Here is a 15,808-nt window from a genome sequence, read left to right on the forward strand (position 1 = left end):
GAGGGGCACTGAGACGCCTCAGAAAACCCAGCCAGGGGCCGGAGCGATAGCACAGCGGGTAGGGCGTTTGCCTTGCACGCGGCCGACCCGGGTTTGATCCCCGGCATCCCATATGGTCCCCCAAGCACCGCCAGGAGTAATTCCTGAGTGCAAAGCCAGGAGTAACCCCTGAGCATCGCTGGGTGTGACCCAAAAAGCAAAAAAAAAAAAAAAAGAAAACCCAAAACCCACCCAGTGCTGCCTGGTATGTGGGCCGTGCCCAAACAAGCCGGTCCGGGACTGCCCAGCATGAGAGTCTGGGGTCTGAGCGTGGGGCGGGCGTTGAGGGTGGGCAGCTACAGGCTGGCAGCGGGAGGGTCCACTCTGGCTAGAGTTAAGGTGCTGAATCCAGTGAGCACAGCCAGGCCTGCAGATTCCCCCTGCCCTCTGCAATATCGGGAACAGTCACAGGCTTGTGGGATATGCCCTCCTCTCCGCACACCCCGTGTGGAAGTGGGGAATCAAGTTTTAGACCGAGTGCTGTGCCGAAGGCAGATTTTAAGGGAGAACTGAAAGTTCCTGGATCCTTATCAGAGCTACTCCAGGGAGCCGCAGGCACGCTGATCCCCGTGGTGTCCTGCCTTCTGCACCTGGCTCTGAGCTGGGGCCTGAGATCAGGTCTACAGGTCGGCCTGGGGAGGACTCAGAGGCTAGGAGCAGCAAATTGGCGACTCAAAGGCAAATTAGAGGGTCTCTGAAGCCCCAGAGACATGCAAAATCCCAAAACCTACCCATTCTGTCAGTTCTGGGTGATCTCAGTCGGGGATAAGCTCAGGGGACGTTTTTTGATTTCAGGGCTGAGAGTCTGGGTATTCCCTGCAAGGAGCAGGAACGCATGTGATCAGAGAGGGTCGCACAAGCCTCACTGCAGTCAAAGGGAGGTGTTGAGGGAGGAAGGACAGAGTCTGACCCCAAAGGAGGAGCAGGATCAGAGCCTGCTGATGCTTCGGGACTTAGAGGCAGTGCCGGACCACGTGCGTTCCTGGTTTCTACATCTGGGAGTCCGCAGAGATGCAGCAGTGTAAGGACGCGGAAGTCAGGTCAGCAGAGGGAGGACACTGCTTTTAAAGGAACTCGAAAAGGACCCAGAGAGCGACCGAGGGAACTTCAATGATCTAGATCCTCAGAGCAATGGAGGGACAGTAGAAGCACAACCTACTGTCCTGTGGTGGAGTCCCCAGAAAGGGATGAGCCCAGCTTGCAAGGCAGCTCTGTAACTGCTCTAGGAGCTCAGCGGACGTCTGCAGAAGAAGGGCCCAGGTCATGCTGGCACACAAGTGAGGCTGTGAGGGAGGGCAGGAGCATCCCGGACCCGAAAACACAGACCTAGGGACAGTGGACAGCAGTTCGCAGGAGACAAGTCATGATGTGGGCCTGGAGAGTCTGGGGAACTGGGATTCCATTTATAATATGGACCCTGTGGTACACAGGGGAGCACTTGGAGCTCTGTGGAAGCCCAACTGAGGTAAGGTGACTGGGATTTTGAGCCCCTCAAGGGTGGGACTTGTGCCACCGTATTGTGTCTTTGTTTCGCCATGAGGGTGAGGTGAAATGTGTCCTGACTTCTGCCCCTGGGGCCATGGAGTGGTGAGGGTTCTGCTGTGAGGAAAGTTGCTCAGCTCAGTAGCGGGTAAAGTTCTGGGCCATGGAAGGAGACTAAAAAGGCCTTGAGCCCTGGCAGAGGCGTTGACAGAAAAACCCACGCATGAACTTTTGGAGGCGAGGCGAGCTGTCAGGAAGGGAGGCCTCCCTGCCTCCTAAGATTAGTGCAGGAGTGGCCTTGCTCTGTAGGATCCTCCCTCTGGGGAGTACATAGGCCTGAGAATATTCCGTGCTGGGACTAAGTATGGCAGCTTGAAGCAGGAGGGGACCCCCAGCACACAGTGGGTCTGCATGGAGCCCTGCTCTGCACTGCCGTCACCTGGGAGTGACTGGCGTGGGTCAGCACAGCCTCCCGGCGTCAGCAGTGCAGAGGTGCTTGGTGTGCTTTTCTGGTAGAGCGACTATAGGAACTGCATGGAGACACCTACTCTAAGCCCCATATCAGGTGAGAGTATAGGTTGCCCAGTACGATGAAGCAGGTCAAGGTGAGGGGGCTACCTGAATGGGCCACCTGAATGCATAGCCAGGAGTCTTCCACCAAAGGGCAGAGGGATCCCCACAGCACCAATGGTATCCAGCATGCTGCTAGGACTCAGATTTAGGCTGTGGTTGCTGCTACTCTGACAATCATCTTCCTCCTTCAGGTTTTTGCGGGACAGGTCTGCCCAAGAGAACAGAGTGTGTGAGAGTAAGAGCACCCCTTTCGAGGATCTAGGTGAGTCACCTTGGTCATTGTCGCCAAGGGCACCTCTGTAAACTGAGGCCATTCACACCTCCTCTCTCCCCCAGGCCTGCAGTATCATCCACTCACTTGTTTCCTGTGAAACGTGTCATCATGCCTGGCTGTCACATCAGTGGCTTGATGAAGCCTGAGGAAGAACATCAGGCACCAAGAGATGAAAGAGATGAACCTGTCCCGGAATTTGGACAGCTGAACTGGAATGATGAGGAAGACTCCAGCTCCTTGTCCTCATCCTGCTCCTGCTCCTCCTGGTCCTCATCGGATGTCTTGTCATCCTCCTCCTCTAACCTCTCCTTGTTCTATTCCTCGCTCTCTCCCTCCTCTCTCTCGGATCTGGAAGTTACTGAAGAGGAGGTTTCTGGGGAACTCATCGTTCCCCCAAACATCTCCAGTCCAGTCCCCTCTCCCTGCTCTGGGGACAACACTGCAGAGATGCAGGCCCAGGGGGAGAGCTCCAGCCACGCTGGAGAGGGGCCGAGTAGCGTGCAGGGGGCAGAAGTCTCTGAGCCATGTGGCCTTGAGGTGTTGTATGGGAAGGTGGCTGAGATGGTGGGGCTCCTGATGCTCAAGTATATCTCTCAGGAGCTCCTCTCCGAGGCAGACATGCTGAGTGTCGTGTGCCCTGATGAGCCCGAGCTCTTGCCCGTCCTCTTCCCGCAGGCCCGTGAGTGTTTGCAGCTCACCTTTGGCATTGAGGTGGTGGAAGTGGATCCCCAGCAGCACACCTATGTCCTGGTCACTGCCGTGGGCTTTCGCCACGCCGAGGCTGCATGCTCCGACTCTGGCCTGCTGCAGAGCTGCCTGCTGCTTTTCATTTTGGGCGTCATCATTCAGGAGGGTGACTGCGCCTCGGAGGAGGCCATCTGGAGTGCACTCAGTATGCTTGGCTTGCAGGCTGGGGAGCAGCACGCCATCTTTGGGGATCCCAGGGAGCTCCTCAGCAAAGTATGGGTGCAGGAGCAGTACCTGGAGTGCAGGCAGGTGCTGGGCAGTGATCCCCCACGCTCTGTGTTTCTGTTGGGCCCCAGCGCCCATGCTGCCACACACAAGGTGAAAGTCCTAGAGTTCTTGATTAGTGCCAGGAGCAGGGCTCAGGACTCTTTCCACCTGCTCGATGAGACTGAGCAGGAGGAGTCGCCTGAGCTGGGGTTGCAGAGCGTTGAGAGAGCAGGGCGGGATTAGCAGCTGATGCCTGGGGAGCAGGTGTCCCATCCAGGGTGTCCTTGGCTTCCACTTCTCTGTGGTGTCTTGGGAATTGCTCTTGCTTTCCCGGGTTTTGCATTTTTTCCCTATTAGTAGAAGGTGAAATGACTGTAGCCTCTGAAGTTTTTTATGACTGTGTTCACTCCTGTGTTTGTATTTTGATATGCAAGGGGAGATTTTTGGACACTTTGTTTTAATAGATTTTGATAAAGTCATTTTCCTTGGGGACAGAGAATTTGACAACATGGTATTGCATTAGAAATTTTCTTGAAAATGTAATGGAAGTGAGCATTCCAGTGGATGGTATCACAAATGGAAAAATAAAAGTAAACAATGTCATCATTTTCACTTCTTGTGCCCTTTAATAACAGTACTGTATATGTGCATTTGGTCATGCTTGTGTTATTTAAGAAGAAAAATTAATTTTTCTTTTAAATAATTTGCCATTGTTTGAGACCCTTTAGTTTACAATGTTATTAATATTGGTTTCTCATGCACATGAGGAGGAACAATTCAATCTTCATGAAGAAGCCTTCAATGAAGAGCTCATTTCCCAGGCATTAATGATGTCTGGAAGGACCTGAGCTACTTGTGGTAATATTAAGATGAATATTATGCAGCTTAAGTTTTTTTAAAATTTGCACCTTGTTTTTCTTTTTTTATTGGTGGGGGGTGGGAGGAGTGATGCATACTCACTATGTTCACATTTACTCCTGCTTAAACACTTCAAGAGGTGCTTAAGGGACCATGTGCAGTGCTGGGGATTAACTCTGTTTGGCTGCCTGCAAGTCAAGCACCTACTCTGCAGGACTGTCTCTGGCTCCCCTGCACTTTAGTGTTTTTTCTCTACATGTGGACTTACTTTAACAAGTAGCAAACCAAGAAAGAGCAGAACCATATAAGTGGCAATTACTCTGACTTGTTGCAGTTTTCCGAAACTAAAAAAAAAAACAGTAAAAAGAGAAGTACTAAATAAGAATAATTGAGTAACAGATGGGTAATGCTTAAGTATCAAATTACTAAATAGATAAACTGGAATAAGAATGATCTCATCTTGCCATATTAATAAAGCAAGAAAACTAAGACAGGAGAGATGGTTCAGAGAACTAGTGCACATACTTTGCTTGCAGGAGGCTGGGTTCAGTTGCCAGCATCACTTTGTTCCCTGAGCAGCTCGACCAGGTGAAAGCAGTCAGATTGGCTAAAAATGTCACCCCAAAATGAGATGAACAAAACTTGCTTGCAAAAATGTGAGAGGAGTGAAAAGAAATGTAGTCAATAAAAGATACGGGCTACTCCAGAGTGGAAATAAGCAAAGAGATGGAGAGACAAGCAAGTGGAATACATGTTCAGGGGAAGAGTACGGGCTTGAAGATGGAGCCAAAACCCAGATATCTAACACATACTTCTGGGTAGGTTCCAAGGGTTACTAATGTAACCTTAGACATTGCACATTAGACTTACACACTCTTAGAGAAGATGTAAGGATGCTCTTTGGGTGAGGGAGTTGGTTCAGAGGACTGGGGCACATGCCTCATGTGGAAGCCCTAGGTTTGAGTCCTGCTACTGGACTGGAGCAATAGCACAGCGGATAGGGCGTTTGCCTTGCATGCGGCCGACCCAGGTTCGATTCCTCCATCCCTCTCAGAGAGTCCGGCAAGCTACCGAGAGTATCCTGCCACCCGGCAGAGCCTGGCAAGCTACCCGTGGCATATTTTATATGCCAAAAACAGAAACAACAAGTCTCACAATGGAGACGTTACTGGTGTCCGCTCGAGCAAATCGATGAACAATGGGATGACAGTGATGATAGTGACAGTGATGATGCAGCCCAGCAAACTCAGCAGCAGTGCAGAGGCCTATCATTTCAACGGACATGATTAGTAGTTCCCTTAAACCCACACAAAAAATGAGAGAAGTGGTAAATATTGGGGCTCCATGAGCAAATTGGGTTAAAATGCCTATGTCAGGCTAGTTGGGGGCCCTGGACTCTTCCACAATTTCAGTGATTGGTGATTAAATTGAATCGGAGGATTTAGGGTCAGTCATGAGTGTTTCTGAGGTGAAAGTTCTATAATAGGCATTTGCTTTGAGCATGCTGTGGGATCATGGGACCACCAGAGAGAAAGCTGGGACAGGTCAAATTTCAACTACGAAAAATAATTCAGCGTTTTTGAGTGGATCCTAAAGAGATTAAATTTTCTGTTGTCCTCCGAATCCTCATTTAAATTCTACCATCAAACATCTTAAGTAAATGACACAATTTCAGCAGAATATTGAATAAAATGAGCAGGATGTGGTGAACACAAGGAAATGCAACTTAGCATTATAGAAAAGTTTAAAAAAATGCGGTCCCCACCCCAAGGGACTCATCCCCAGCAGCCGAAAACCTACAGAACTCAACCACTGCCTTGTTCACAGCCACTCTCCACACACTCAAGCCAAGCTTCACCCACAAGTGAACGTTTTCCTGGACCGTACATTCAAAAGTGTGGCTGTATGTAGGATAACATCGGTTTTGTTCTTTTAGCTTTGCTTCAGGAAACTTAGTTTACCTTAGAGCAATGGCCTTTCTGTATGGATATAGGAAGACAGTTAATATTATGCTTTGTAACTTGGGAGCTTATTGACTCCAATAATATTTACTCCTGGGCATCTGCTTTCTCAACTCAGTTGCCCTTCATTCCTAGCACCCCAAAAGCAGGGTCCCGACGAGGGACACAATGGACCCAGGGCAAGCTGTGAGCTACCCTGGCATCGAAATGGGCCAGGCCAAAGAGCCACATTACTCAACTATAAGTTGAGAGCATAGTTATAGACAAATGCTGTCATGATCCAAAAGTAACAATGAGACTAGGACCCTGCTGGCATTGGGAAGATAACCTGACCTGAGGAGTGTGGTCTAGAAAATTTAGTGAGATGTCCTCAGAAAGAACCAAACTTTAAGTTTGATACATCTCTTACTGTGCTCATACAGAATGATGTTGCTAGAAATATTTGAAGTAAATATACTATAACTAAGCGGATTACTTGCTGAGGAAGGAAGAAAGGGACACACCCTTATTTGGACCCCACCCTTGAGCGGATCTTCTAGTGATCTGGAGTAATCTCCTTAGGTGAGATTTTGTTAACCTCCTGGAGCAATGGTCTTACCCTTCTTTGTTGGTTTGTTAATGTTGTTTGTGTTACCGCCCTATGTGATTGCCATATAAACTAAGACAGTAACAGGAGAGACACGGACACAAGAGACATGGACACGGAGAGACACGGACACAGAGAAGACACAGAAGCGAGGGCAGAAGACACAGAAGTGAAGGAGACAGCAGAGACAGAAGAAAAAGCAGCAGGAAACAGACAGAAGAAGACACAGCAAGGAGAGGACAGAGGCAAGACAGAAGCACGTGAGAAGACACAGAAGCAAAAGAGAAGACACAGAAGCAGAGACAGAGACAGAGAGAGGTTGGACTAGTCTAGAGGAGAGACTACAGAGAGCGTTGCGCGTGAGAAAGAACCGCCCAGGAGTGCCCGCTGACAACAGAACACAACACACACATCTCCCCCTCCCGAGCGCGCATGCGACCTTGTAATTTTTTTACAGCCATACCACTTCATAGGATACACCCTACCCATACTCCAAGAGTACCAAACCACATTTAATGGGATTCAAAGTAGGAGACAGCCAAACTTAGAGGGAAATATCACATTATTTCGGTTCTGCTTTGGGGCAAGGATTGGGATACGGGATGGAAACACCAAAGATATGGTAGTGGAAAAGTGTATGGTGGTGTGATTGGTGTCTGAATATCAAATGTAATCAAATATTGTGAATTAATTTATAAAATAAAAAGAAATTTAAAAAAATTGAGGGCCACACTCCTAGCTCTGCACTCAGGAATTATTCCTAGTCCTACTTGGGGGACGGTGTGGGGTGCTAGAACCAGGGTTGGCAACATGTAAGGCAAATACCCTATGGGCTGTACTATTACTCCGCGCCCCATAAAACTTTTTGTTATAATGACTTCATTAGGGATCCCCTGAGGACCCAGAATAATAGGTCATGTCTAGAGTTCCTGTACTCTTGCAACCTTCTAAGCATAGAATCATAAACTTAAATACCCCATGTACCATATACATCAAATGTGATTCTAGAAGATTATAGTTGCTTATGGCTGAGGTGCAGTAATTGTGTACTATATCAGCATTATTTATCCCAGAACCTCAATCATTTTTTTAAAATAGATAACATCCACAAGCACCAGAATAAAACAAAGAGGCTTGTAAAGCAAATCCAAAATCTAAAAAAATAATCAATTTCCCTAAGAAACTCAAAATATTAACATAGAAGAAGCAGACCAAACTCTACAAGATCCTCAGGAATGCACCTCAAGGAGTTCACTCTTCCCGGAGCTACCTAGTGACGTTCAAACCTGGATTTTCAGCCTTCCACTTTCAATTATACATTCAACAATGTAAAATTAGAAAATTGAGAGCAAAATTAAATGAAAACATACAAAACCACCCTCTTAGGTGAAAGACCAAAGTCAGGTTCACTGACAACACCATAAGCTGGCATGAAACTCTGAAAATCTCCCTCACTGTTGGTGGGAAGGCCCAAAAATATGGCCACTTTGCAGAGCAGTTTTCCAGTTTCCCATAAAACTGAACATACTCTTACTGCAGGATCATGAAATCATAAGAGTGTTAAAGGCTAATCCATGTCCAATGTATGATGTTCAGTGGCTGGCAGGATTTGTGGGTAAAGAGAAGATAGGCAAAGGGCAAAATTCTTAGTGCAATGAAAATAGTCCATACAATCTACAGGGATGGGCTCATGTCATACTACACTAGTCAAAACTAATAAAATTACACCATCAGTGTGATCCCTAAAAAACTATTATAGATTTGGGGGCCAAACTGTAGCACTGTAGCACTGTCATCCTGTTGTTCATTGATTTGCTCAAGCGGGTACCAGTAACGTCTCCATTGTGAGACTTGTTGTTACTGTTTTTGGAATATTGAATACGTCATGGGTAGCTTGCCAGGCTCTGCTATGCGGGCGGGATACTCTTGGTAGCTTGCCGTGCTCTCCAAGAAGGACGAAGGAATCAATCCTGGGTTAGCCGTGTGCAAGGCAAATGCCCCACCTGCTATGCTATTGCTCCAGTCCAGCCCAAACAATTGATAAAAATGTAATAATTTGTATTAATACATAAGTACAAAGTATTATTTAATGCATTAATACATAATGTGGGCTGTAGAACTATTACAAATGTTAAATTACTTGCTTTCATGTGACCCACCCTGTCTTGAGGCCCATAAAATCATAGGGTTCACTGTGTACCAGCACAGCGATCCCTGAATGCAGGCCCAGGATTTAGGCAATAACACCACCAGCTATGGCCCAAAATACAAAACCAGAAACAAAAGCAAGACCCAGATCAAAATAGAGTATAACTGTATCACTGTCATCGCTATTGCTCATCGATTGCTTCAACGAGCACCAGTAACGTCTCCATTTGTATGACATTTGAAAGGGTATGATGCAGCAATGTAGAGTCATCAATTGTAAACAAAGTACCACTATTACAGAGATTGTTCATAATGGGTCACAGTAATAGGTGGGGGCAGGAGCTAGATGCCTGTGGAGCTTCTACAATGTTCTGGGAAACAAATTAATTCTCTCAAATATGAAATACACAGCAAATACAATAAATACCAATATCTAAAATGTGAAAATGAGATCCCTGCAAGAGTGGAGCATGTTTGATCTGGTACTAGTGTTTGCAACAGTGGTAAGAAGGAGCAGGGGTTATGAAAAAATATATATATGTACATATACATATATATGTATTCTGCCCCCACACCTGGTTGTCTTCACAGGGGCCCCTCGTAGGAGGGCGGGTGGAGTTTCCCTCCCCACCCCGAGCAGAACCTTGGCAGCGGAAGGCCTCCAGAATCCAGCCACAGCCATGCTCAAGGCCACTCTCCACATGCTCAGACAAGCCTCACCCATGAAGGAACCTGCAGAAGAACCCAAGTGTGCAGGATCCGGAGCTGAGATTTCCAAGCCTGCTCAGATCGGGACTGGGCCTTCTCCACCCAGATTCCCCTTTTTCCAGTAGCTAGGCAGCCACACCCACAAACTGTCCCTGGCCGTGTAATCCCATCAATGGCCAAGATCCATCATCATCATCATCATCATCATCATCATCATCATCATCATCATCATCATCATCATCATCATCATCATCATCATCCCGTTGATCGTCGAATTTCTCGAGTGGTCTCTGTAATGTCTCCATTCATCCTAGCCCTGAGATTTTAGAAGCCTCTCTTTACTCGTCCTTCCCAACAAGGCCACATTGGAGGCTCTTTCAGGGTCAGGGGAATGAGACCCAGCATTGTTACTGGTTTTGGCATATTAATACACCATGGGAAGTTTGCGAGGCTCTCCCATGTGGGCAGAAAACTCTTGGTAATTTGCTAAGTTCTCCCAGATTGAGAAGTAGGCTATAGATGTCGCACTGTCACAAATCGGCCGTGTGCTCCTGGGAGTTTGGTTTTAAGTCTCTGGATGTTGGCTATTGGTGGGATTACACGGCGCCAGGGCCAGTCCCTGGGTGTGACCACCTAACTACTGGAAAATGCGAAATCTGGGTGGAAGATGCCCAAACTGAGGAGGCTTGGAGTTCTCAGCCCTGAGTCCCACACACCTGGGTTCCTCTGCCGGTACCTTCATGCGTGAGGCTCATCCAAATGTGTGGAGAGGGGCCTTGAGCATGGCTGTGGCTAGGCTCCGGAGGTCTTCAGCCTTGGGAGCTCTGCTTGGGACAGGAAGGGAAGGGGCCCCGGGGAAGACATCCAGGTGCTTGGCAAGAGACTCTGCATCGCTCTCTTCCAGGAGCTTGGTTATAAGTCTCTGGACTTAACAGGGCTGAAGCCAAGATACAGACAGTATAAAACAAAGCTCCTGGAAGACCTCTTTTTGTCTAGTTCTCCTTCTCAGAGAACCCAGCAAGCTATGGAGAGTATCCTGCCCGCACGGCAGAGCCTGGCAAGCTCCCTGTGGCATATTCGATATGCCAAAAACAGTAACAATGATGGGTCTCATTTCCTTGACCCTGAAAGAGCCTCCAATGCGGCATTGTTGGGAGGATGAGTAAAGAGAGGCTGCTATAATCTCAGGGCTAGGACAAATGGAGAGTTTACTGGCATCTGCTCAAGCAAATCAATGAGCAACGGGATGACAAGTGATACAAATGAGACAACAAAACCTCCTAGGGATAGGATACACCTTTAGGTTGAGTATCAGAATGCTAAAAGCCTGCAAAAAATGCATCCGGGGAAGAATAATAAAGCAGGAATAGAGAGAATATATTAAAGAAGCTACCTGCAACAAAAAAGTACCACACAAATATAAAATACATCTAGATGTAGGCATTTCAAAGGAAACACAGAATAGGAAATTGGCCTGTTTTTATACTTTGCATGCTCATTTGCCAAGTGTAATACTCTAGCCTCTGCTCTTTATGTACCTATTTTATGTTAATGTCTCTGTCTATTTAAACAATGTCATCTGGGTGGGTATGTAGCATTGTTCTGTATAAATGGCTTCTGTGAGACCACTCATGGCTGCCCATGCAACAGAAAGCTTGGATAGGCCATGTGTGTTTGCCTGTCTCCTTATGATGCGTCTCATTCTCTGTGACCAGCCACCACTGAATGGGGATTCATGGCGCCAATCTGAAAGCCTTTATACAGAATGGAAGAAAAACAAAGTGAGATATCAGCGGAGGGAAGCTGGCACTTTGATAGGGGATGTAGTGTTCGAACACTGTATGCCTGAAAGCTTATTAAGAATTTTGCAAACCATGGTACTGAAATAGCAAACTTTAACAAAAAAATGGGTATTTCAATAATGGTCCTAAATTGTAATGGTTCAAATTCACAAGTTCAAAGGTTTGGTGTGTTTTTGAGATCATGAAGGGATCAAATTTGTCTGCCTTTAGAAATCTCATTTTAAGCTGGATATGATCACATTGGACAGGAACTGCTGAGTGTTGACAGTAGGTAAAAGGCAATACCTGATAACCTTTCACTATATGTATTGCAAACGATAATGTCCAAAAGGAGAGAGAGAAGGAAATTGCCTGCCACGGAGGCAGCGGGAGTGGGGGGTGGGGGGTGGGAGGGAATCAAGGGACATTGGTGGCAGGAAATGTACACTGGTAAAGGGATAGGTGTTGGAACATTATGAGACTGAAACTCAGCCATGAAAAACTTTGTAACTGTGTATCTCACTGTGATTCAATTAAAAAATAAATTTAAATTTTAAAGTAAATTAAAAAATAAAACTAATGATCTGAAAAAGTACTGTCATTTTAATTCTAGCAATATATACACTCAACAAATAATTTTGAATATACAAAAGTAATGAATAAAATGCATAAGGGGAACTACAAAAGAAAGTACAGTTTGAATTATTAAACACTTTGCCTTGAAATTTCATTAAGAATACAATACGAGTCCAGAGAAACAGCGGTGGCATAAAGAGCCTGCCTTGCTACCCTGCAGACTTACAGTCCTGAATTCAAACTGCTGGGCTCACATGTGCACAGAATGTGATTCTGTCAGTTATGCTGTTTGAACTTGACAGCCTTGATATATGTGATTCCAGGCCCCATCAAAGACAATTAAGCACAATAAAATCTTTTAAGTTTTACATTTTTTGTGGATTGTCATTTGCCATATTGCTAGTGATGATTTCCCACATACATAATTCCAACAGCACACCCATAAGAAAGCATGGTATATATGATGCAGCTCTAAGAAGGAAATCATGAAGTTTGCCAGAACATGGATGGAACAAGAAGATACAAGGCTTAAGAGGTCAGACTGTTGCTTCTTCAGATCCTTAGAACAGGATGTGTCCAACCTGTGTTCCCTGATAAATGCAAGTCTTCCCCCCTCCCCCTCCTCCGTCCAAAAGATGATTGTTTCTTCTCTCAGCTACTTTGATCATTGGTGTAGCAATTCTTTCAGGACTCCTCCTGAGACTCAGCCCTTTCCACGAGGGTTGGATGGGAGTCTCCTGTGTGGGAAGGTGACGGGCACCTGTTCCACAGAGATGAGAGATACTGAGCCCATTTGTTTCCCGAAGGGCTCAGGTATGGTTCTGGGGTTTCACATTCCCTTCCCTCAAAACCTCTGAACTCAGGGGTTCAGAGACTGGGTTCGGAGAGGAGCAGACTGAGTGGCAGTGGGCAGGAACATCCCTTCCGGAGTCAAGGTGATGGCAAGAGAGAGCAGGGAGGCCCCTCAGAAATCATCTCAATTCGCCCGAAAGTCCTGGGGTCCCAACTGGAAGTGATCTCGACTGACTTCCGGCTCGAGGGGGCGGACTGCAGAGGTCAAGAGCTAAGTGAAGAGAGCGCCTTCAGGAGTGCGGCAGGACGGCCCGGCTCAGCCAGGAGTCACGTTGCGAACCTGAGAAACGACTGAGGGTAACCACCATCACCTCCGAGGGTGTCCAGGCGGGGTGTGGGGTGCAGTTCTCCTCCCCTGTCCTCGGACTCAGGGAGTCGGCTGAAGTGTGAGGGGTTCCGGCTCTGGGCGTCGTCCTTCCTTCTCAGAATCAGAGCAGAAACTCCTGAGAATCCCGGAGAAATGCACTCTTGACCCCACCTCAGAACGTGCCCTGATGTCCCCACGGGAGGACTCCCAAGTCATTTCATCAGACTGTGTGGCTCGTGGGCTCGGTGTCAAGAGAAGAGCCTCAGGTCCACCACGATGGGGGCTGGCACTATGAGAATCAGGCTGGGCCTAAAGACTGATCCCACACGCCCACCCGCTGTCGGTTCTGGGAACCCCTGAGGTTGTACAAACCCGGGGCATCATGCTCTGCGTCCATGCACTAGGAACTAAGGAGAAACGTCTCGTGTCTGCCAGAAGGAGGCTCATTTCTATTTCCTTGGGTTGGTCTTAGTGAATTTTATTTATTTCTCCGCCTTGATTTACACAACCTTTAATCAAAATTTTGGGCATTCAGTGTTCCATTTCCAAACTCACCAGCCGCGTCAGTCTGGTTCTTTGCCAATAACTCAATGTGCCCTGCCTCTCTCCGTACCCACACCTTCCTTTTTTTTAAAAAAAAAAACAGCATTAATTAACTTACTAGAATTGGGGCTACATGCCTATGGTCTGATGCCTGCAGTTACCCCTGAACTACTAAAGACTGAGAGCAACTAACATTGATCTTACGATACTATAAAATTAAAACATATTATTTTAAAATTCCATTATTATTATCATGGAAAATATTTATTATAAGAATTCATAGTATTAGTCTTCCTCATCACACTTCCCTAATTCTCCTTGTTTGGCTTTCTCATTTCTGTTACCCATGGGCAAAGGTTTCCAGTTATTTGATAACTTCCATTCACTTGCTCCTGTTTATACTGCAGATAAGTGAGAATTCTGGTATTTGTTGTTCTACCTCTGACTCTCTTTACCTACCAGCCTAGCATTCTTTCCAGGTTGGATTTAAATGCATGAGTTTGTTTTTGCTTAAGAATGCATGGCATCCCTTTTTTATGACACAAATCTGTCATCTGTCCTTTGGATTGATTTTATAACTTGGCCACTATACTAACTGCTGCAGTGAACAAGGTTGTGCACTTATCTTTTCAAAGTTTGGGTTTTGGTGTTTGATTCATGTGGAATTAAGTATACCTTAACTCCTCTGCTATGTCCCTGTGCCCCTGTCTTAGTGTTTGGAGAACTGACCACACAGTTTTCAACAGGGGCTGAACCAAACTATATGCCTGGGGGAAATGAGTGATTTTTCTTTTGATTTTTTGTAGGTTTTTACCATGTCACAATCCCCACTGGCACTGTTTTTTATGTTCTTGATATATGTCATACTGACAGTTTGAATGATGCACCATCATTATTTTGCTTTGGTTTCGGGTGACAGCAAGCCCTTTTTCTTATATTTGCACTACTTGTCTGTCTTTGTGGTAGTATCAGTTCATCTCTCCAAATTTCCTGTCCGTTTTTAAAAGTTGTGTCATGGGGCTACACGTGACTCTGTGCTCAGCACAAAATCCTAGCACTGTGCTGAGGGATCACTGCTGGCTGTGCTGCCAGGACCATGAATGATGCTGGGGATCAAACAGAAATTGGCCACATAAAGGCATGATCCTGTACCATTTCTATGTGCTCCTCTGTGCTTATTTCTCCTTGGGGTTACTCGCTTATTTGTTGCTGAGTGTTCTGAGTGCTCTATATTTCCAGTGTTTAGTTCTTTTTTCCATGACTTTTGTGTAACTCTCCTCTACTACTCACTGGGCTGTCTTATCTGTTTAACTGGAGTTTCGCTGGCCAGGGAAAACTTATTTTGTCCTTCTCTTTGTTGTTTTAGGGCCACACACAGTGGTGCTCAGGGCTTATTCTGAGCTCTGCATTCAGGGATCACTCCTGGCTGGGCTCAGGGGACCACTGGAATACTGGGGGTTCCACCCTGTATTAGCCAGGTGCAAAGAAAACACATTCCCCACTGTACGATTTCTCTGTAACCAAAACAATTTGTTTTCCTATTGTCGCACCACTTACTTCGTTTCTTTTATTTTTGCCAGTGGGAAGACATTGAAAAGAACGTGGACATCTATACCTTGATTATTCTACCGATTTTGCCCCAATCTGTAAGTTCTGTACTCTGCTCTAATAGTTTGCTAAAACGCTATTAATGAACTCTTGTGTACAGGTTGAGATACATATCCACTTTCATTTTTTGCTTGTGGTTGCCCATTTTTTCCTAGCTCCGTTTACTGAAGAGGATTTCGCTGCTCCGCGTCATGCACCTAGCTTCTTTAACTGTTCATAGAAATGAGGGTTTGTCTCTGGGATCTCAGTTCAAACCACTGGCTAGATTGTCTAGGCTTATTGAAGCACTATGCTTTCTTTGGTTACTATTGCTTCAGAATATTACATAAATTATATATAAATCCTATAAATTCAGTATTATATAAAAATACCTATAATTTTTTTTTTATCAGAATGGCTTTGTCTACTCAGAGTTTCATGCTTCCATCCACATTCTTTTCCTGTTCACTCTAAGTCCTTGATGAATTTCACGGGGATTTTTCTTGGAACAACATTGAATCGGTATAATTCTTAGAGTACGATGGTCATCTCAGCAATGCTGTCTCCCAACCCATGTTC

At 46.1% G+C, this 15,808-nt stretch overlaps 1 protein-coding gene across 1 annotated transcript; it reads left to right on the forward strand.

Moving 5' to 3' along the window:
- Positions 1–2,476: 2,476 nt before the first annotated feature.
- Positions 2,477–3,565, forward strand: LOC129399735 (melanoma-associated antigen 8-like). The gene has a single exon (XM_055121096.1). The coding sequence runs from the start codon at positions 2,477–2,479 to the stop codon at positions 3,563–3,565; it is 1,089 nt and encodes a 362-aa protein (XP_054977071.1).
- Positions 3,566–15,808: the final 12,243 nt, after the last annotated feature.

This window comes from Sorex araneus, chromosome X (assembly GCF_027595985.1).
Source record: "Sorex araneus isolate mSorAra2 chromosome X, mSorAra2.pri, whole genome shotgun sequence".
Lineage (NCBI taxonomy): Eukaryota > Metazoa > Chordata > Mammalia > Eulipotyphla > Soricidae > Sorex > Sorex araneus.